General features: G+C 41.8%; 1 protein-coding gene and 1 long non-coding RNA gene across 6 annotated transcripts in view; one reads left to right on the plus strand and one right to left on the minus strand.

The window, feature by feature from the left end:
- Positions 1-22,470, minus strand: part of LOC308586818 — a 132,417-nt gene that overhangs the window by 87,268 nt on the left and 22,679 nt on the right. The window lies entirely within an intron of this gene.
- Positions 1-22,470, plus strand: part of DNAJC6 (DnaJ heat shock protein family (Hsp40) member C6) — a 55,135-nt gene that overhangs the window by 12,057 nt on the left and 20,608 nt on the right. For 2 of the 5 annotated variants that reach the window (XM_081193681.1, XM_081193684.1), the window contains exons 1-4: positions 5,974-6,499; positions 17,855-18,005; positions 20,388-20,437; positions 20,537-20,685. In XM_081193681.1, coding sequence (XP_081049807.1) covers positions 6,262-6,499; positions 17,855-18,005; positions 20,388-20,437; positions 20,537-20,685 — 588 coding nt within the window. In that variant the 5' untranslated portion in view covers positions 5,974-6,261. Of the gene's footprint in view, positions 1-5,970; positions 6,500-17,854; positions 18,006-20,387; positions 20,438-20,536; positions 20,686-22,470 lie in introns of those variants that run through there. The other 3 variants (XM_081193685.1, XM_081193682.1, XM_081193683.1) reach the window with 3 other exon arrangements.

Below are 22,470 nucleotides of genomic sequence, written 5' to 3' on the forward strand. Positions count from 1 at the left end.
TGGGGATCTATAGTAAACTCCCACAATGAGGTCTCTGTTATTCTTCTCTCCCTTAATTTTGACCCAAATGCTCTCACTTTGGCTTTGAGGTTCTAAATCTTGGATCTCTTCACAGGTATACACATCCCTGACATATAACGCCACTCCTCCTCCTTTCTTGTCTGGTCTGTTTCTCTGAAATAGATTGTATCCCCCCATTATTACATTCCAATCGTGGGACTTATCCCACCAGGTTTCAGTGATGCCTATTATGTCATAATTAGTTTCCTGTACCAAGAGCTCAAGCTCATCTTGTTTATTTCCCATGCTTTGCGCATTAGTGTACAGACATTGAAGTCCATTAATCATTCCCCCGTGTCTCTTATTTAAGGATTTTTTCCTCCCACCACTAGGTCCACGTGCTGTTTGCTCCATTTGGTCTATGACATTTGGATGATCATCTTCATTAATTGATAGACTCCTACCTTCAGGAGCACTGTCTCCCTCCCTCACATTAGTCAGTTTAAAGCCCTCCTGATGAGGTTTCTGAGATTTTTGGCAAAAACATTTCTCCCAACCGTTGTGAGGTGCAGCCCATCACTTGCCAGAAGTCCATCTTCAAGAAACTGCAGTCCGTGATCTAAGAATCCAAACCGTTCCTGTCTACACCATTTGCGAAGCCAGCTGTTCACTTCCACTATTTTTCCCTCTCTCCCTGGGCCACGTCGTTCAACTGGGAGGACAGACGAGATGACAATTTGTGCATTTAGTTGCTTCAATTTCCTGCCGAGAGCCTCGTAGTCTCTTTTGATCTTCTGGAGGCTATTGCTTGCAGTGTCATTGGTTCCCACATGAACCAAGAGGAAGGGGTATTTGTCAGTGGGTTTTATGATTCCTTGCAGTCGTTCAGTTACATCTTGGATCTTAGCCCCGGGGAGACAGCACACTTCCCGAGACATCTTGTCAGGCCCACAGATCACTGCTTCTGTTCCCCTCAGTAGGGAATCCCCTATCACCACTACACGCCTCCTCTTGGGTTTGGTCGGGGTTCTTCCGTGAGCTGTCCATTCCAAGGTCGCCTGCACATTCCCTGAGGTCTGACTTTTCTGCTCGTCTTCATATACCTGATCGACTGTAATGAGGGAGAGATCCTCAAATGGAGTCTGTTCTTCGTCTTCCATGCTAGGGGAGAGGACCTCAAAGCGATTGTGTATTTCTAAACAATCAGAGTGAACCCTGGGCCTCTTACTTCTTTGAGTCACGTTTCTCCATATATCTGGCTCCTGTGTTGGTGAACTAGCCTCCTTCTCAGGGGAGTCCCCTGTCTCCTCCTTGGTGGGGACGGTGTGCTCTGTTGCTTCCAAGAAGAGCTCCAGCTCTCTAATTCTTTGGAGCGTAGCTACACGTTCCTCCAGTTGCTGGACTTTGTCTTTTAAAAGGGCAATCAACATGCAATTGCTGCAGGTAAAGCTGCCTGCAACCTTTGGCAAGATAGCAAACATTGCGCAGGAATCGCAGGCGACTGCAGCTGTTCCCTTCCCTTCCATCATGAGATCGTGTCGTTGGGGGTGGCTACAGAGGTCCTCCATCATAAAAAGCTTGAAGACAGGACAAATAACTTCCCCCACAAAAAACCCTAGGTCTCCCCCAACAAACGTTTGAGACTAGCTCCCCTAAATCTAAAAGATGGGTATCCCCTGCCTCAACAGAAACCCTGCCCCCTCTGACCTTTACACAGGGAAAACAGCTAATCAGCCACAAAGAAACACACACACACAAGAAAACCCTTTTTGCTCCTTCTTCAACTGCTGCCCTGCAAACTCTGATAAGCTCCTCCCACAGCTAATCCCCTGCCTCAACAGAAACCCTGCCCCCTCTGACCTTTACACAGGGAAAACAGCTAATCAGACACAAAGAAACACACACACATACACAAGAAAACCCTTTTTGCTCCTTCTTCAACTGCTGCCCTGCAAACTCTGATAAGCTCCTCCCACAGCTAATCCCCTGCCTCAACAGAAACCCTGCCCCCTCTGACCCTTACACAGGGAAAACAGCTAATCAGCCACAAAGAAACACACACACAAGAAAACCCTTTTTGCTCCTTCTTCAACTGCTGCCCTGCAAACTCTGATAAGCTCCTCCCACAGCTAATCCCCTGCCTCAACAGAAACCCTGCCCCCTCTGACCTTTACACAGGGAAAACAGCTAATCAGCCACAAAGAAACACACACACACACACACACAAGAAAACCCTTTTTGCTCCTTCTTCAACTGCTGCCCTGCAAACTCTGATAAGCTCCTCCCACAGCTAATCCCCTGCCTCAACAGAAACCCTGCCCCCTCTGACCTTTACACAGGGAAAACAGCTAATCAGCCACAAAGAAACACACACACACAAGAAAACCCTTTTTGCTCCTTCTTCAACTGCTGCCCTGCAAACTCTGCATTTGAGCACTGGAAACCCTCTGTAAAGCAACACTTTGCAGCAACTGCTCTTGGAAAGTTTAATGCCTTTGATTCATTTCTATGAAAGGTCTGCCACTTGCACAATCTTCTCAAACACCTTGACAATTCTACAGTGAAACAGACACTGTTCCATTGAATAATTGTGGAAGAATTCATTGATTGCCTCCCACCCTCTTTCCACCTGCCCTCCCACTTCATACATTCTTTATGAAATCACATTCATTCTCTTGGATGAGGAAAGGAGCAAGAGAATGACATACAGACTGAAATTGCTTGATAACTACTGCTGAAATGAAAGCCTTGGGAGAATAATCAATAAAAAGGGAAAGGCTGCTTTATTTGGTGAGTCAATGAAGAAATACACAAGGCAAGCAAAACCAGACAGGATGCCAGTAATGTTAGAGGAAGACATTTTTGAGGGACTGAATAAATAGCCTGCTGGACAGCAAAAGGAGGTGGCTTGGAACTTCCATCAGCTGTATGTTTCAGAAGGTATGCTTCTCAACTGCCATTGACGGGAAGCCCCACTGGGCTTGATTGCATTAAGAAGTTACCCATTGGGATGGGGTGGTTTCAGTACAAAGCGCTTATGAGTGGACTTCAGAAGGGATAGCTCTGCTCACTAATCAGCTGATTGGTGCACAGAGCCAGCCCCTTTGAACTTGTTACCTGACATCATAATAATGCCAGGTGATTGACAGATAGGTGGTGCCACAAGGGTAGGAAGGTTCTAGCTCACCAGCCAGATCCAGTTATCCACTCCTAATCTAGGTGGCAACAAACAAATTTCATTTTACATAACAGTATTTTGGGGGTGCCAGCTACCTCCTTCTGGAGTTCCAGTGTGGCAGCAGTGGGCTTTGGCTGTCAGTTGGAATATTTTAAGTTCACCTATGTTCAACCTGTGTATTTGTAAATAAATGCAAATATTACAAAATCCAATAAACCTCCAGTAATCCTTCATTTGAAAGGAAAACACAAACCTCTGGAGCTTGTCACAGCTCAGACAAGCAGAGAGAGCATAACAATATACACAGATTTAATTTATAGAAGTCTAAATGCAATCACTAACAGGCCACTGAGTGGAAGTCCTAGTAATGAATATAAGCACTAGTAATGAATACACATCTTGATGTACTTCAGTGAGCTGCAGGCATAAAAGAAAGCATTACATTTATCCAAATTATCTCAGTAGTTCTTAGTTGCATTCTCTTGCAAACATTTAGCATTTTGCACATAGATGAAAGTGCAGCAGCATCTTGTGCTAAAGAATGTGCATGGATTGAAGCTGGGACAATAGCAGAAAGCTTTTTCCATGTTCACAGACCACTGTATAGATCTCCGAAATGTGCAGATATTGGTAAGAATATCATCCATTTCAAAACCTTTTTTGTGTTTGCTATAGACTATTCTAACAATATGTATGAATATTATACTGGTTCAGCAACTTATATAGCATTTAGAAACACAATTTTATAAACAAACTTATGCGGAGGAGCAACGGAGGAGAATCTTTTTGTATGATATGATCAATCTGTAAATGTTAATCCATTCTAATAAGCTAATCATCTTCATTGTACTTGTGTGCTATAGCCTGGCTGACAGGATTTGTTCAGGAGCCCAGAAAGGATTAATTGAGATTCTAATGAATTTGCACTGAAATCACTCAATTTCACTGCCACTCTACCCTTGTTCTATAGTCCTTCTGTATCACTGTACCCAATGAGAGGAGAACCTAGCCTCTATCTGGGTTAATGAAGCTAGGACAATATAAGCATGAGAACGCAAAAAAACTTCTGACACTCTATTTCATAAAATATATATTGCCTATGATTGTTTTTTTTATGTTGGCTGAAGAATGATTTGTGTTGCTTTCTCACATCATGGAATAATTATGGTCAGGCCTCAGGCTCTGGGATTTTTGTGGGTCAAAGGAAGAGTAAAAGCTTCTCAATGACAGGGTACAGCTCCCAGGCAATTTGGAGTCCAACAGCTCTTTCTTTTCTTCAAATAATTGCTCTTCTTTTGATTTGCTATAATAACAGATGAATCATTAAGGTCATCCTAAACCTAGTGACTTTGGGCATGGTGACCAGTTGCTCTTTGATGTTTTTGTGTGTCACAGTTCTGCTGGCTGATCATCATTAACGTGCCTCTATGTTGACCCAGGCTGTGTTAATGTTCTAGGCCTAGGGAATGGTGTAAACCCTCTAGCCACCACTCTCAAAACATTTCACCCCATAGTGACTTTGTTGTATCATTTACTATCGCAACATTTTTCCTGAATCTACTCCTACCTATCTAGCAAGTAAGACCTTCCAGTTTCCCAGGCTGCAACGTGATGGTAGAGAAGTTCATTTGTAACTGCGCTTCTCATGCTGACCCCACCATCAGGTTTTGTTTTTTTAAAAAAATTGTTTTAGATTTATATATGGTACATATATTCACCCCACGAATAGTTTTTGCAAAAGTCACAGAGGTTAGCAGCTGTAAGTCAATTGCATTGAGCCCTATAGCTGCTTAAATTGAGTTGATGTCATTTGTAGTTCTGTGTTACTCCCAAACTGAATAGTAAGGCCTTCACAGTCTTGGAAAATGAAGCACCCTAGAGGTATGGTTAGGACTGCAGCCTTTGTAAACAGAGCTGTAGTAAGGCTATAGAAAAAATGGCTCAAGCCATAGGTGGCAGGTTTAACAGACAGAGCCTGTTTCTACAGCACTATCTTTTCCTTTCAGAAAAGGTTTCTTAATGGAGCACATTAGGGCATGCAAAGGAACTCAACTTATTTCAGCAAGTTAGGGCCACTTCCTTCCAGTGATATGGTTGTTTTTGCTTTTCTCTTTCTGCAGATGGGCCACCTATTGCCACCTTTTAGGCCGCAAATCTGTGCAGTCTAAAAACCCTGTTTAACTCAGTAATACTTACTTTTTAACTAGCATAGCATCCAGTGTTTTAACACCCACATGTACCTGGATGCTATTGTTGGACAGATCCCCATCTACTTCGCTTTTCTTTTAACATTCCAGTTATCCTGATTACAAACTCAGGGTAGCTCTAGGCTTCCTTCCCCCTTCCTTTGGTTGTAGTCTCTCTTTCTTTCGCCCCTTCCTGGAACAAGGGAAAGAGGCGGCAAAAAAAAATAAAATAAAAAATAAACCTGGGAGAAATGGGATGTGAGAAGGTGCTGGAGTCAAGAGTGGAGGATGCATCACATACAGGGCGTGGGAGGGAGCTGGGAAAACTTCCGCTTTTGTGGAATTCTGCCGGCTGACTTAAAACCGAGGAACACTCCTGGGTTGTGGAACGCGGAGCTCTGCAGCTTTCAGTAGGGCTGCTCCTGCTGTCGAGCCCCCGCGTCCCCTTCCTGCATGACCATTGAGATTGACAGTTGCATGGCTGGCGATGCTCTGTGCGCGGAGAGGAGAAGCCCAATGGCAACGGAGGCACGGCTAAGGCGCCTCCCGGATTGCTTCCGGGCACCAGATCTCTGGAAAGCGATGTGCTCCCTAATGGCCAGGCCCCGGCTCTCGTCCGTGGAAGGCGAGGCGTGCCTTGCCCAGGCTGCTCCAATCGCTTCCAGGCAGAGAGGCGGGGACGGCGGGAGGGAGGCGGGGAGGCTGCCACCGCGCGCGCATACACCCACCAGCTCGCTCGCCAGGAAGGCCCTGCTGGGGCTGCAGCCCCCTTTCTGGGCGTGTGGCTGCCTCCGCCTCTCGGGGAAGGTTATGCACTTGTGATTCCCTTTCTTCCTCCTCCTCCTGCTGCCGCTTCCTCCTTTATGCCAGTGGAGACCCTCTGTGCCTGACTAGCCCATGAGCCTCCTCGGGAGCTACCGGAAAAAGACCAACAATGATGGCTATGAATCTTTGCAGCTCGTGGACAGCAACGGTGACTTCTGCGGCAGCCGGGAGCGAACCGGCGGCGGCGGAGGCGGCGGCAGCATCAGCAAACAAGGGGTGATCCCCGCGGTGGTGGCGGCAGCAGCAGCAGCCCGGAGCCCAGCGCGACAGCAGCACCAGCCGCTCGACTGCAGCACCATGGACAGCTCAGGTAGCGGCTTTAACTTCTTGGCCGGGGAGGGGAAGGAGGCTGTGGGTGATGGGAGGCTCTGGTTACAGCCCCACCTTGCTTCCCAGCAAGATCTGAGAAGCCCAGGCGTGCTCTGGTGCTGGGAGGATGGCAAGGCTGGCCGGGGTCCAGGCCATCCTCCGGTTTCTGAGGCAAGGAAACCTAAGAGGGCCCGGTGTTGCAAATTTAAAGAGCTTTGAAGACCAGCTAATGAGGAAACGTATCCCAGCTGTCACTCTCTTCTGTTAATTGATGGGGAAAGGAGTGAGGAGAGATGCAAAGGAACTGCTGAGGTCAGTGTATTGTTCTCAGGATGTGTGCTAAGTGGGCAGGAGAGTGATGGAGGGAAGATGGCTTAGGTTTCGTTGGCTGGTGGTGTGCCTTATTAACATAAGTGAAGAAATCATAGTAAACTCAGGGTGATCACTGGAAAGAAGGAAAATGTATTTTTCAGAAAGTATTGGGTCCATGTCCAGTTTATCTTATGGTGAACATGCTTAAGAGCAGTTTTAAAAGGACCACATTATAACAGTGGAAAAAGTGCTTTGGGTCATTGTTTAATGGGGGTAAAATACAACTGAATATCAGATGTAGAATAAATGTTGATGTTGTTTTGGAAATGAAGGCTACTAAACAATGGCTCATTTATTTCTGCAAACAACTATCCTGAGTGGCTTGGCCAAAAGAGTTCTTTTGTTATCTGTAAACGCTAACAAGCATGCTGGTATTGTCTCTAGAACTATTGATAGGGAACAACACAAGAATAAATTAGGGAACACTGCTTTATTGGCAGGTAAATAAAGTTGTGCCCCCTCACAATAGCAAAGGGAAGGAAAGCTTGGATGTAATTTTGCTGGAATGTTTTCTTCATGACCAGTGGAATTAGACTGGCATGCTGCATGAGTTGGGAAACTACCCCCACCCCTTGCTAAATCTTCCAATTGTATAGCCAGATGGCTCACAGGATTGGTAATGAGAAGCTATGCACTTCAGGGGTCCTGGTTCAGATTGGCCTGGATTGCTGAGAGTAGTTATTGATGGATTATCAGCTATGTACTGAAATGTGTGGATGGGTGTGTTCCTTCCTTCCTTTTTCTTTAAAAAAAGGTATTTCAATACTATTGATACCAGCTGTGTTTGCCAACAATTTTATCCATAGCTCTGTTTCATTTCTGACGCTAGCTTCCTTTTTCCTCCAGAGAACATCTTCTTGATGTATAAGCAGTTTCCACAAAGTGATGTGCTGCCAGTCCGTTTAGAAATATATTCTCATATCCAGTGAAGTGGAATCCCAAAGCACAACTGTTAGAGTGAGAATATGATAGTCTACAAGTACTTAGTCCCCATCCTTGAATTTATGTGGTGTGATTAACTTGGTTGATATAAAGAGGATTGGACTTGAGAACTGGTTTATTCACTGTCTCAGGGTTGGGGATAGAATTCCAGATGCTTTACATGATATAAGAGTAATACACATGATGAACCATATGACCTGAATTTGGGAGTCCAGTTTATAATACAATACTACTGAACTAATGGTTTATTTTTAAAAATAGACTCCATGTAGGTTTCAAAATGGTGGAAAAAGAACTAATGCTTCTTTTCAAAACTATCTGCCAGGATTACTCCTCTTCCCCCAATGAGCTGAGCAGATGTTAAATTGTAGCCTGTGCTGGCTAGGCCTGATGGGAGTTGTGACATGAAGTGCTTGGAGGACACCAGGCAGAGGAAGACTAGTATAGTCACACACAATGCGTTACCTCCACTTGGTAATTAGCAAAAGGCCGAATCCCAGTTTACATGCATCAGTTCGTTTTAAACAAACAGGTGTGTTTAGTGTTAGTGTGCACCCACAATGGAATAACTTTGATCTAAGAAACCCTTGTCTTGGTCTTGTAGAGGTAAGGAGTCTTTTTTCCTAATTGTTACTGATCAGAGAAGGATGTAAGGGGTAAAGCTTTGGTTTCTCTTGGAATAGGAGGAGAAATGAGGTCTGTGCAAACTCATAAATTGTGCTGGACTTTCCAGGTACAGTTCAACCCTCTTGACCCTTGCCCATCTTGGCTTCTTAAAGCTAACCATAGGAGATTAATAGGGTCCAGGGAGTGATTGGTGCTTCATTGGAATGGGTGAGGAACCATTTGTCTTGAAGTAGGCGGTGGTGTGTCCACTCTTTAAGAGAACCTCCTTAGACCTGGAATTCAGTGGCAAATATCCTCTTTTTGGAGAAGGTGCTTGAGAGGATCGTTGCAATTGAGCTTCAGACATGCTTGGAGGAAAATGAATGTCTGGATCCATTTCAGTCTAGCCTCAGGCCCATTCATGGCCCTAAACTGTCTTGATCACAGTGGTTGATAAATTTGTTAGAAGAGAGATGGAGGGGAGTGCAATCCTGTTTATTCTTCTTAGAGGCTTTTGATACCATTGACCATGGCATCCTTCTGGAGCAGCTCAATGAGGTGGTGTTTGAGGGCACTGTATTTCAGTGGTTCCACTCCTACCTCCAGGGTCATTTCTAGAAAGCATTTATGGAAGGCCACTGACACCATTGGCGTTCCCTGTGGTGTTCTATAGCAGTGTTCCCCAACCTTGGGCCTCCAGCTGTTTTTGGACTACAACTCCCATCATCCCTCGCTAGCAAGACCAGTGGTCAAGAATGATGGGAATTGTAGTCCAAAAACAGCTGGAGGCCCAAGGTTGGGGAACACTGTTCTATAGGATTCCAACTCGTCCCCCATGCTATTTAACACCTATATGAAGTCCCTGGGACCTGTCACCAGCAGTTTTGGAGTGAAGTGTTACTAATATGTGGGTAGCACTTCTATCTCTCTGTTCCATATGAATCAAGAGAGGTGGCTGAGGTATGAACGCAATGATGTGGGCCAACAACTGGAAACTGAAGCCTGAAAGGACAAAGGTATTATGTGTTCCAAGTCTTGAGTTGAAGAGGTTCTGTATAGGATTGCAGTCCCCTGGAAGGATCAGGCTTGTCACTTTGGGATATTCCTCAACCCAGTGAAGTCACCTGAGGCCCAGGTAGCCTCTGTGGCCAGGAGTGCCTGTTTCCAGCTCCAGCTGGTTTGTCAGCTACACATTGTGGGTTTCACCTTGATCTGGTAACTTCCAGATTGGATTATTGCAGTGCTCTCTATGTTGGTGTGCCCTTGAAGTCAACTCAGAAACTTCAGCTGGTTCAAAATGCAGTGACCAGATTACTGGCTAGGGTTTTCCTTAGAACTCTTGTATAATCCCTATTTTAAAACAGCTGCACTAGTTACCATTTTGTTTCTGGGCCTAGTTCAAGGTGCTCACATTAGTGTTGAAAACCCTACATGACTTAGGCCAAAAATACCTGAAAGGCTTACTCCTTTCCTGTAGCATTCTAATATTGCCAGAGGATACCCTTTTGGTTGTTTCACCATCTGCAGAATCTCAACAGGTGACACCCTGGGAGAAGACATGCTCTGTGATAGCCTCTGAGTTTTGGAATTTCCTCCTCACAGAGATGTATCTGGCACCTTCACTATAAAGCAAGCTTACTCACTCGGCCCTCCATGTTTTGAGACTACAATTCCCATCATCCCTGACCACTGGTCCTGCTGGCTGGGGATCATGGGAGTTGTAGGCCAAAAAAAAATCTGGAGCACCAAGTTTGAGGAAGCCTGCTATAAAGCTTTCAGTGAATGCTGGAGACATACATCTTTACTCTGACCTTTGACAACTGAGAAGCGTGTTTCCAGAAGACATCCTATTCCTGTGACTATAATTTGTTTTAACAGGTTTTATTACCGAATATCCAGATCTGAAAACAGATATATTCAACACTATTGAATCGACTCATTTAAAATGAGAGGAGGTGTAACTTACCCTTACTTTGTTGTTCTGTGTAGTCCAGTATTTGTATTTTATAAATTAATTAAATATTATTTAATTTATTTAAAAAATAATAAAGAATTTTAAATTATTGTAACCTGCCCTGGGACTTGCTGGTGAAGGCAGGTAATAAATGTAATAATGATGTTAATAATATAATCCTAGAAAACTTAAGAGAAACCATGCAAAAGTTGGCCTAATTTTTCATTAAGAGCATTTGCCACTGAAATTAAGTAAACAGTAAAGAGGAAAGCCACAGGGGGCAAAGTTTTCAAATACCGAATCTGCAGCTTTGAAATCTGATGCTTTTGGTTGAGGCCACAATCAGAACACCACAAATTAATTGGTGTTCCCTGCATTAAGGAAGAGACACTCTCTTTCTTCCTCCACCCTAGTTCACTATTCTTCTGTGTTCTGCCCATGGGTAAACATATCTGTAAGGTATAATGTTTTTGAGTATTGCATGTATGTGTCTGTATTGACTTGGTGGAATTGTATTTCTGCAGATCTATAAGCTCTAAGCTTCCAAAGAATATAGGAATCAAGAGTGTTGGCGCTTTATAAATGCCACAAAGTAGTATCTACACACTGGGGTAAAATGAAAGGAAAAACTGAATATAGATTTGTCTAAATAAATATAACATGTCCTATGAACTTGAGACAGGTAAAGAGATCTTAAAATTAAAATACATATATGCTTCCATTTTATTAGAATATGCTTAGGCTCATAATTCTATGGACCTCTGAGAATAGGCAATTTCAGGCCAGCCCTGGGAGAACCTCTGTGTCTCCTTGCTGGTTATATTTTTTGTCTTGTGCATTCTTCAGATGGCTGAGTTACGATGGAAAACATGACATAAATCTTTTAATACCTTTTTGTCCCAAGACCATAACATTCTAAATGGCAAATCCAAATACAGTTAATAATAACATAAGACCCCTTCTGGATCAGGCCAAAGGATTGTCTAGTCCAGCATCTTTTTTTCCAGCAGTGAAAAACCAGATGGCAATGGAAAGCCCACAACTGGGACATGAGGGCAATACCAACTCCCGATGCTTTAGCACATTGCCTCTGATCTTGGAGGTAGTCATTTTGGTTCTTTTAAAATTATCGGATAGATTTCTAGTACACTGTTTAGAGTGTTTATTTTCCTTAAATGACTTACAAGAGATCAATAAACTACATTGAAATTCAAGGCTTGAATAGCAGTAAACAACTGAGAAAATTAAAATACAGTAGTAGATAAAATAGTCATCAGTGGTATGCGGCCATCATGGCTAGTAGGCTTTATCCTTTGTGAAATTGTTTAATCTAGGTTGGAGGCCATTACCACATTTTGTGACAGTGAATTTAATAATTTAACTACTTGCTGGAAGAAGTACTTCTCTGTCCTTAGTCTTCTGCCATTCAGCTTCTTTGAGCGACCCAGTTCTAGTTTTATTCAGAGAACAAAAAAAATTCTCTGTCCACTTTCTCTACAGACATAATTCTATACACCACTATATGCCTCCTCTTTTTGCCTCTCTACAAAGCTAAAAAGCCTTGTGAGGACAATGATGCTGTCAGTACAGATTCTAACAGTGCCATCCCATATACTTCGGTTTGGAAGCAAGTTCCATAGAATTCAGTGAGACTTTCTCCCAGGGAAGTAGGTGTGATATTGCAGTTTTAATCATGGGTAACATATTACTAGAAAACATTGCCATTGAGAGGCAAACCTGCCATGCTATGCATTGTATGAAACTGCAGCTGTTTTGAATTGACATTTATTTAGTTTTTAAAGTGTGCAATACTAAGCAACAGGTCTAAGAACTGGGAGAGGGGGTTGCCTTTTCTAGATGGGGTCACACTCACTCTGAAGGAACAGGTATGAAGCTTAGGAATGCTCTTGGGATCATCTTTGTCCATAGAAACTCAGGTGACCTCAATGGTGAAGAGTGCTTATCACCAGCTTTGGCTGGTACATCAACTATATCCTTTCCTGAACAGGGATAATTTGGCCACTATGTGTGCCTTCCCTCATGGCTGGTCTGGAGGCTGCAGCTGGTGCAGAATGCCACAACCCCAGTGGTGAGTGATGCCTCTCATCAAGCACATATTACATTAGGGCTAAAAGATATGTGCTGGCTGCCTTTAATCACTTAACCAGTTTTAAGGTTCTACTACTAACATATAAGGTCCTGAACAACTCCGGACTATGTTACATTTCCCCCTATGCAGTCTGGTAAGGGCATTAATATCACTTCTAATACATCATGGCTACATTTCTATGTGCATACAAAATACTATAACTGCAGCATGTGATGCATATGCAGGCCTAGCAGGACGTAGATTAACCCAACTGCAGCCAGAAATTTCCAAACCCACTTCCTCTATTGTCTCAACCAAAGTGCCTCTGACTTAGCCTGCTGCAGATTCCTTTCTCTCCATGAAGAGCTTTGTTCCCTCTAGGTATCTTGTGTCTTTCCATCTCCCTTCCCTGCTTTTAGCAGAAAGGCAAGATGGGAACTCAGCCCAGAATGCAAAGAACTACTGAAAACCAGTTCTGTGAGCATCTACCAGATCCTTCAACTGCTTAGTCTATACCTAATGATCAGTGGGTATTAAGGGACTTCTTAACATCAAAAAAGACCAACATACTACAATTATGTCCGTTTCAAATTTACTGTATGCATACTGCATAGCGAGTATACTTTCAAAGTAATCAAACTGAATGCACCAGGATAATGAAAAGAGGCATGTTACATAAAACATATAGCAATTTATGCTTGAATATAAAAGCCATGTGGTGAATATTATACAGTTGTTTAAGCTGCTGCATTTGTTCTGCAATAGCTGGTGTGTGTGGATGCATTGTTCAATTGATCACTAGCAAAAATGCTTCTGACCGCAAACTGCTCCTGGGATAATATATTTTCCCTGCTCTCAAGATTTTGCATTGTAAGCTATTATCAATTCTTGCAAACCTTCATGCTTAAAAAAAAATACATGAGAATATCTTCATTTTTATTATTTTCATTCATTTAGCTATTCTAATTTTAAAACTGTCTATGGTGAGCTACTCTCTGAAATTTATAGGCATTGCATACTAGTTCTAGTACTTCTATGAATTTAATTATCTTCCTTTTTATGATAAAGGCACATGCATATTTCCAGTTTATTACTTCTAGCAATACATCTTCTGCAGGCCTTGCTAAAAATTCTAATAATTCAGTTGTAATAACTAGACAAATGAGAGTATGTAGAAGACTGTACAGTTCTTTACCATCAGCACCTGTCAGATTCTGAACAGGTAGGAAAAAACATTTCCACTGATTTCCATAAAGCAGTGCTGATGACCATAAGCAGATAATTTTGTTTTGCCATGGTGTGCTTTGTTTTTTTGGGGTGCTGGTAGCAGTGATTTCAATATAATTGCTATATGAGGCCCTAGGGGCGGACATTGGCAATCTTTTGTAATGATTGAAGAGCAACATTTTTGCCTGGCACCTAAAGCTATATAATGAAGGCACCAGCTGAGCCTCTCTGGGAAGAGCATTCCACAAATGAGGAGTCACTGCAGGAAAGGCCTGTTCTCTTGTTGCCACCCTCTGGGCCTCTCGGAGAGGAGGCACACGAAGAAGGGCCTCAAATGATGATAACAAGTTCTGGGTCAGTTCATATGGGGTGAAGTGGTCCTTGAAATATTGTGGTTCTGAGATGGTTCTGAGCTGTTTAAGGCTTATAGGTGAAAACCAGTGCTTTCAATTGGGCCCAGAAACTAATTGGCAGCCAATGCAGCTTGGCCAGGATTGGTGTAGTATGCTCAAAACCATCTTGCCCTGGTGAGCAACCTGGCTGTTGAATTCTGCACTCTAGCTGAAGTTTCTGAACTGTCTTCAAAGGCAGTCTGATGTATAACGTGTTGCAGTTATCTAGCCGAGAGTTTACCAGAGTACAGACAGCAGAAGTTATGCTATTCCTGTCCAGATAGGGGCACAGCTGGGCCACCAACTGAAGCTGATGGAAGGCACTCCACCTGAGTCTTAAGCAACAGCAATAGATCCAGGAGTACCCCCAAGCTGTGTACCCACTCCTTCAGTGGGAGTTTAACACCATCAAGAACAGGCAACCTCCTATCCATCTGGTCTATGGAAACACCCACTAACAGTGTCTCAGTCTCAATCATCTGGCTTGAGCTTCAGTTTGTTGCCTCTCATCCAGCCCATTAGCAAGGCAAGACAAAAGTCCAGGAGACCCACTCCCATACCTGCAAATGTAAAGAAGAAGTAGAGCTGTGTGTCACCAGCAAACTGCTGACAGCATAATCCAAAACTCTGAACGTGGGAGGTTTTATGTACATGTTAAACAGCATGGGGGATAAAATCAAACCCCGAAGAACCCCACATTGAAGGCTCCATGGGGCCAAAGAGCACCCCCCAAGCAGCGTCCTCTGGAAATGATCACCCAAGTAGGAAAAGAACCATTGCAAAGCAGTGTTACCCACCCCTAACTTGGACAGCTGCTCCAGAAGGTTACCATGGTTGATAGTATCAAAAGCCACTGAGAGGTTGAGGAGAATTAATAGGGACACATTTCTGCTGTCTCTTTCCCAATGGTGGTTATCATACAGGGTGACCAAAGCAGTTTCTGTGCCAAAACCGGGCCTAAACCCCAATTGAAATGAATCTAGAAATGCAAAATATCACTTTAAATTTGCTTTCTGAAACTTCATAGCTGCAGGGTGGACTATGAGAACAAACATCCTCTATTTGATTGACAAAACTAGATTCATTTACAAAACACTGACCATTCAATTAGTCCAAAATACCTTCAGACCAGGAAACGTCAATGAAGATAAGACCTTTGGAGTTGGGTTTCTCATAGATTAATCTCAAGAGCTAGCAGTGATCAGCTGAAGTAAGCAAAGTATTCTTTGCTTTTCTAGAAGTTAACATCTCTTGTCTTTTTATATTTGCTTTTCAATAAGCCAAGAGATATCTCTGTATCAGTGAAAACAAAATAAGCCAAAACAATCTGTTAGACAATGTCTGGTCTGTCTTTCTCCTTTTTTAAAACAGAAGAGTCCATTTCATAAGCCTCTTTGTTTCTAAGAACTGAATAGCACCGCCAGATCGCTTGCACATCTTTTGCCATTGCATCATTAGTGCTTGTTTTTACACAGTTTTGCCCTTGACTGTGTTTCGTATTGTCGTTTAAATGAGTTCTAAGCACAAATTTAATTCCTTTTTTGCTAGTGAGATAATACTTTGAAAAAGTAAATAAATAAAAGATTTTAGTCCACATAAAGCTTAAGTTACAAGCTGATAGAAATGTCAAGGTAATGAGAAAAGTTAAACATTCCGCCTCCCTTTTTCTATGGTAGGTGAAATCATGCAGGATTATAACTTATTCTGCCATCAAGGCTATTAGAATCAGAACAGTATTTATTGTTATTGTGTTATCTAATTAAGGTCCGTAAACCATAGAAGAATAAAACAACAATGTACAAGGCAATTAAGACTTTCATAAAGGTGTAGATAAGGCTATTAACAGAGGCAGTTATCACAAGCAGCTGCATTTCATTAAAAAAAAAATCCTTCTAATGAAATGTTAGCAACTGACTTAGGAAAGCATGCCTGTTACCAAATATCCTAGTCTTATTTCACACCCAAAGTAGCAGTTCTTTACCAAAAAGTTCAGAGTTAACTAGATTATAACTGGTGTACTACATAATTGTTTGTGGTCTCTGTTGAAAAAGTGGAAAGAAGAACCCATTGCACTAGCTATGCCCAAGAGGCTCTTTGGATCCCGACTATATTCTTGGCTATGCATAAAGCACTTTCAAATCTGTAGATGCAATGCTAAGCACACAGAGTGTTATGGAGAGGTGCCCTAGTATTTAGTAGAGCTTTACACTGTGCTGCCTGGTGCACAGCATTGTGGCCAGTATGTTAATTCCAAGGCAAGCTTTCCGCACCTTCTCTGTAAGCATTTGCAGGGGGAATCTGTGGACCCCTGATGAAGAGGCTACTGCCCAGAAACACAACAACAGTTAGCTTTTGGGTGCTTGCAAAGAAGGTGTGGAAGAAGAACCTGCCTTGGAATAAATAGCACAAAGGTGGCCCAGTGGGGGACTGAGCACTCCATTAGGGCACCTACACATACTGCTGTGTACATCTGCACCCATTTGCTCATTCTTAATTAGCAGCTGTGCTGTTACAAACACACCTTTGTTTTATTTTATTCTTTTGTGTTCATGTATGCTCCAGTCCAAGGATCCATTGCCCATTCAACTCTGTGGATCTGTTTCCTCCTTTGGAGTGAATGGGAAAGCTGATGCAGTCATTCACCCAATATATGTGGTGTAGCTTCCACAAAACAAATTGCAGATTGACAAAATGGTTCGAAGAGAGCTGTGCAATGGGCTTTTAAGTAGGGGAACTTGCATAAGAAGAGTGAGAGATGTTAGAATGCGCTCTCTCTGCATGGATATCATTGTGTCTGCTATCAGAATTTATCACCGCTGAGTTTCAGATCATAAGAACCCAATGTCTGGATACATGTCAGAGTGTGAATTTCGCAATGTAATTCTGTTAAATTCTCTTTAAATGGGTAGTGTATTCAAATGCTGAAAATATCTGATGCCACAGGCTTAGACTGTCCAGGGAAAATAGACTGATAAACAGAAATTCTTTTGCATTTGTCAGAGTTGGGCATGGTTGATAGTATGCCTTTGTTCCATATGACTTTTTAAAAAATCAAAAGTAACACAGCTACAGACCTAGAGCACCATTCTTTTAAATACCTTGCAACTTTACTTGAGACATGTGGCTCTGTATTTAGCAAGCCATGCATTAGTGATATAATGACTCAGATGGGCTTTGTCACATCAACACCTGCCTCTGAAAGCTGTCTCGGGTCCTGCAGTACATCCTGCTGAGCAGCAACCCAAAAAGAGGCTTTCCTATCTGAAAAATGCTTCTTTCTGTGATACCCTGTTTCCTGTTGCTAGTCTCTCTCTGTTCCAGGTACATTCACCTCTGATTCTGTCCAGCCCACATGGAACAGAACAAAACAGTACAGTACAGTGTTTGTTGCAGAACTGGTGCTCCTCATATGTGCCTGGTTTTGTAGTGACCATGCAATGTCATTGGTAGCCTCTCTTTTTGCACCGTTTAATCTGATTTTTTGCTTTCCAGGGAAAATTCTATTAACCTTTCCCCCCCACTAAAACAAAAATTGTAACATTCTTTGGTTATGTCACTACCACAGTTAAATAACTCTGATGCATCCTGCTGTTTACCAGAGATTGAGACTAACTTGGTTGGCATTTACATCTCCATTTGCTCGTTCCTGCTGGAAGCTGCATTGTTGCTGCTGATGTGTGCTAAGATCTGGTGCTTGTGGTGGTTGGTAAATCTCCAGCAAAGCAATGTGTGTGTGTGTGTGTGTTGTCTTATGTCTGGTTTTCTTCTTTTAAGGTGCCTCGTCTCCGGACATAGAGTCTAACTATGGGGGAGGCCTGTTAGACATGATGAAAGGAGGAGCAGGGAGACTGTTCAGCAACTTAAAGGATAACTTGAAGGACACTCTTAAAGACACTTCTACGAAAGTTATGCAATCTGTTGCAAGGTACTATGAAACAAAAGCCCTGGAGAGCTCACCTAGCAAAATAGTAAGCTTAGTAATTATTTCCCTGTCACAGGGAAATAATCAGATTTTAGTAGGCTTGGACAAAGGGATTATTTAGCACCCTGGTGAGATCTTAGGAGGGAAACAGAAAAGGTTGCTGTGAATTAAGCTGAATTCACTAAAGCAAAACGTGGAAGCCTGAAGTTTGAATAATATTATGATGGCCCTCAAGCCACTGTGGCAAACTCCAGGAAGCCCACAAGGAAGGCATGGAGCTACTAACTTGCCCTTTCTCTTGTTTCTCCAGCTGATAGTCAGGAGCTTACTTCTAGATATGAAACAGTTCCCTTTAGCCATCATAACTAATTAGCTATCAATAGCCTTATCCTCCATGAATTTGTCCAAACCTCCTTTTAGAAGCCGTCTTGTGGAAGTGAACCCCATAAATTAACTCTGTACTGAGTGACGCTTTATTTCCGCTTGTTTGCTCTGAACTTACTGTCAGTCAAAACCACTAGTAGACCCTGAGTTATAGACAGGAAGAAGAATTTCTCTCTATCCATAAATTATTCACTTTTTGGAAATGAATATCCTCAAAAAGGTTAGTGTAGAACTGAAAAGGGTTCAGAAAAGGGCAACCAAAATGATCAAGCGAATAGGAAAAAAATCCCCAGTGAGGAAAGGAGAAGAGCATTTGGGGCTTTTAAATTAGAGAAAAGGCAAGAAGAGGTGACATGACAAAAATTTATAAAAGTTTGCATGGTGTGGAGAAAGTATAGAGAGAGAAGCTTTTCAATGAAGCTAAATACTGGATGATTCTGGACAGACAAAAGAACATAATTTTTCACATAGTGCATAGTTAAACTATGGAATACACTCCCATGAGAAGCAGTGCTGGCTACCAATTTGGATGGCTATAAAAGAGGGTCAGAGAAGTTCATGGAAGCTAAGGCTATCAGTGGATGCTAACCCCAATGGCTATTATTCTATCTTTGCTGTTGAATGCCATTTTACTGGAATCACTGTTGTCCTCAGGTCCTGTTCATGGACTTTGTATAGTCATTGGTTAGGCCACTGTGAGAACGGTGTTGGACTAGATGGGTCACTGGCCTGATCCAGCAGGCTCTTCTTGCATTCTTAACTTGGTCTAAAAGTGTGTGGAATTCAACAGAAAAGTAAGGGATTTGTCTGAAAGCTGAGATCTTCAGTATTCAAGCTGGTGGTAACCATGAACACAAATTCATGAGGCAGCTTCTTTCCTAATGCTCAAAGTAACCCCTGCAGCCACCATTTTCTTGCTCTAAGAGGCCCTTCTGTCATTATGCTCTTTGTGTCAAATGTACTGAAACAGTAAAGGAACATTTAATATTAGTTGAGTAGACACCATAGGTGGTGTCCAACAAAGTAGTTCCCTTAGTGCAAGAATTTCTGTTTGCACAATGGAACTTGCCCTCCCTAAATTTACTCCAGAGGTTTTGGGGAAAACCCAGAACAGATTTAGGGAGCATGAATGAAAAGAAGAGGGAGGGGAAGTTTTCTTGGCTGCCCAGGGATCCTTGTCCTAACAGAACTACATTCTTGGATACTATCTATTGAATTATGTAGCTGCCATTATATGCAGTTGTCTACAAATAAATACCTAGGTTGAGCTTTGTAGACTTCTTTTTTTAACTACCTAATTTCTAATACTACAAAATAGTTTGAGATTTTAGATATTTCCAACAGAGTCGTGAGAGTGAAAGGCAATGAATCCCAATTCAGGGATGAAGCAACTGTGGCCATCCCAGAGGTTGGGCTACAACTTCCATCAACCCTGACTATTGTACTTCCTGGTGGGTGTTTATGGGAGGAGTCCAGCAACATCTGAGGCCACATGTTTCCCATCCCTCATATACTTTATTGTTACCTTAAAGAGAGCGAGAGAGCGAGAGCAAGAGAGAAAGCTCATGGGAACTATTTATTAAAGCACCTTAGGTTCCAGGACAGAAGAAAAGGACATATAAAAATATATTTTTGGTTATCATCTCTTAACGCATTCTGGTTCAGGGCCAGTTTAAAATCAATAGCTAATTGACATGAAATATCTGCATAATTGCACGAGAGAGAGAGAGAGAGATTCCGCTGCATAGTCAGAAGTGAAGTAATATGAATCCAGCAATCGGAGAGGAACCACAGGGGCATAGTGCACCCCCAAAATATGGGGAAATGCTGTGCATTACAGGATGCTGCAGTTGTCTCTTTGCTGAGCAAATATGATTATTACTTTACAGACACAGGAAAGACTTGTGCATAGGCCTTAATGGGACATGGAACATCTATAAAAATTCAGTTGATTTTGGTGTGTGTATTAACCAGCATTTATTTTCCTGTCTTTTAAAATAGCTACACCAAGGGAGAACTAGATATTTCTTACATTACCTCAAGAATTATTGGTAAGTGTGTAGCAATGCAGCCATGTTAGACTTGTTAATTGTCAATCTTGTATCTTTTCTGGTTTAGAATGTAAACTTACATTTTTCATGTCTTGATAGTGATGTCATTTCCTGGTGAAGGAGTTGAACTAGGATTTAGGAATCATATTGATGATGTACGGACGTTCTTGGATACAAGACATCCTGACCACTATACAGTTTTCAATTTGTCACCGAAGTCTTACCGTACTACAAGGTTTCATAATAGAGTAAGTGACTTCTGCTGGTACTGTGATTTGACCCAGACTATCACAGGGTGTTAGCTCTGTTTGTAATATTAGGCATGTTATCTTTACAACCTTCTGCATGCAAAACAGGTGCTCTACTGGTGAGCTACATCCACTCAACTTCGCAAGGAAAAAAGAGATGCCTAAATTAAAGCCTCTCAGTGGAGGTTCAGATGGGTACTTCTTTGCCTGCTTTTAACCAATATCATAAGACCATGTTGTTCTGATGGACTTACATTTTTGGATGGAGCCTGTACTAAGTTTTTGTTTGTTATTTGCTGATATTTATATGGTGCTGTGTTACTGATATTTGGTTAGTTTGTGTATTGTTAGGACAGTTTTTGTTAGGATGTTATATGCTTCCATTAAAAAATCCCCTTGGAAATAACGTGGAAATTGCTTTACTTGTGCTGTATTCTACTATAAACCACTATAGTTCTGGAAGTAGCTTTTACATCAAGCTGCTTTTATATAATATGTAAATTAGATTTTAGGGAAGTGTCATGAAAATGGAATAAACTGCCATGTGAATGCAGCTTTTGAGTCTTAAAGAACAATGGCAGGGCCTTGCCCCAAGTTGGATAAATACACTTACTGGAAACAAATACCACTGAGACTTATGAGGTGTACTACCACAGAAGAATGTGGGTGCATGCAAGCTGGAATTTTGTAATACATTGTGGACAAAATGCTAGGGACTGGTGTATACTTGATACAAAGAGCACTTATTAGTCAAGCATGCAGAAAAAGTAATGCATATTTCAGAAGAGCTACTTTAATTATTATTTAAATTATTTAATTATTATTAATATTATTTAAAATAGTTTTAGGCAGTTTTTCTGGGCAAATGCCCCTCCAGTGTATCTTCTTCACTGTTCATTATTCTGTTTGTGGTGTTATCTAAATTCGCACAGGCAGTTCTTTTGCTGCAGTGCTAAAGAATGGCAGGCACTTATATTATTGTGCCTCAATAATAGAAGAAAGTTCTTGTTCATGGAAACTCATGTATTAGCTTAAGCTGCCTTAATCTTGTGGCTTTCAGTGAGATGTAAGCAGCCCAGTTGTACACAGAATTGCAGCCATTGTCCTTAGTTGCCACAGTCTCTTTGCAATTATATCAATTTCATTTGGTTAGCTGACCTCTCTCTCTTTATTAAATATACTGTAATTTTCAAAGTAGTATGACCATTTTTTTAAAAAAAGCCATGCCTGAAAATTTTGTTTTAATTCCTGAATTCTGTAATAAATTGTTACTGTTGAATTAGCTGCTGAATTATTGTGTGCTATGCAAGCACAGACTGTATTTACAGTACTCAAAACACCAGGGCTGCATGCATATACACCATACATTTAAAGTACAGTATTAATAATAATAATAATAATAATAATAATAATAATAATAATAATAATATTGTTGTTGTTTCAACAAGTTATATACAGTTTAATTTACAATAATCTCTAAGTGGTGTGCAGAAGATTAAATAAAACAAAATTTTAAAAACTATTTAAAAAAACTTCAACTAAAATGCCTGCTGGAATAATAAAAGAAGTCTTCAGTGGATGCCTGACCTAAACTGCAAATTTGAAACAAAATTTAACCCACAACACTGAATGCACAGCTCCTAAGAGATATGAGCTGTGCACCCAAGCCTTGGGGGACCATTAACAGTGACTCCTCTGAAGACCTCAGTGATTAGGCAGGAACTTAAGGTATCAGTCAATCCCTAAGATATCCAGGGTCTGAGGGCCTTGTAAATCAGTATAGGA

The sequence above is a fragment of the Podarcis bocagei genome, assembly GCF_964188305.1.
Source record: "Podarcis bocagei genome assembly, chromosome: 5".
Lineage (NCBI taxonomy): Eukaryota > Metazoa > Chordata > Lepidosauria > Squamata > Lacertidae > Podarcis > Podarcis bocagei.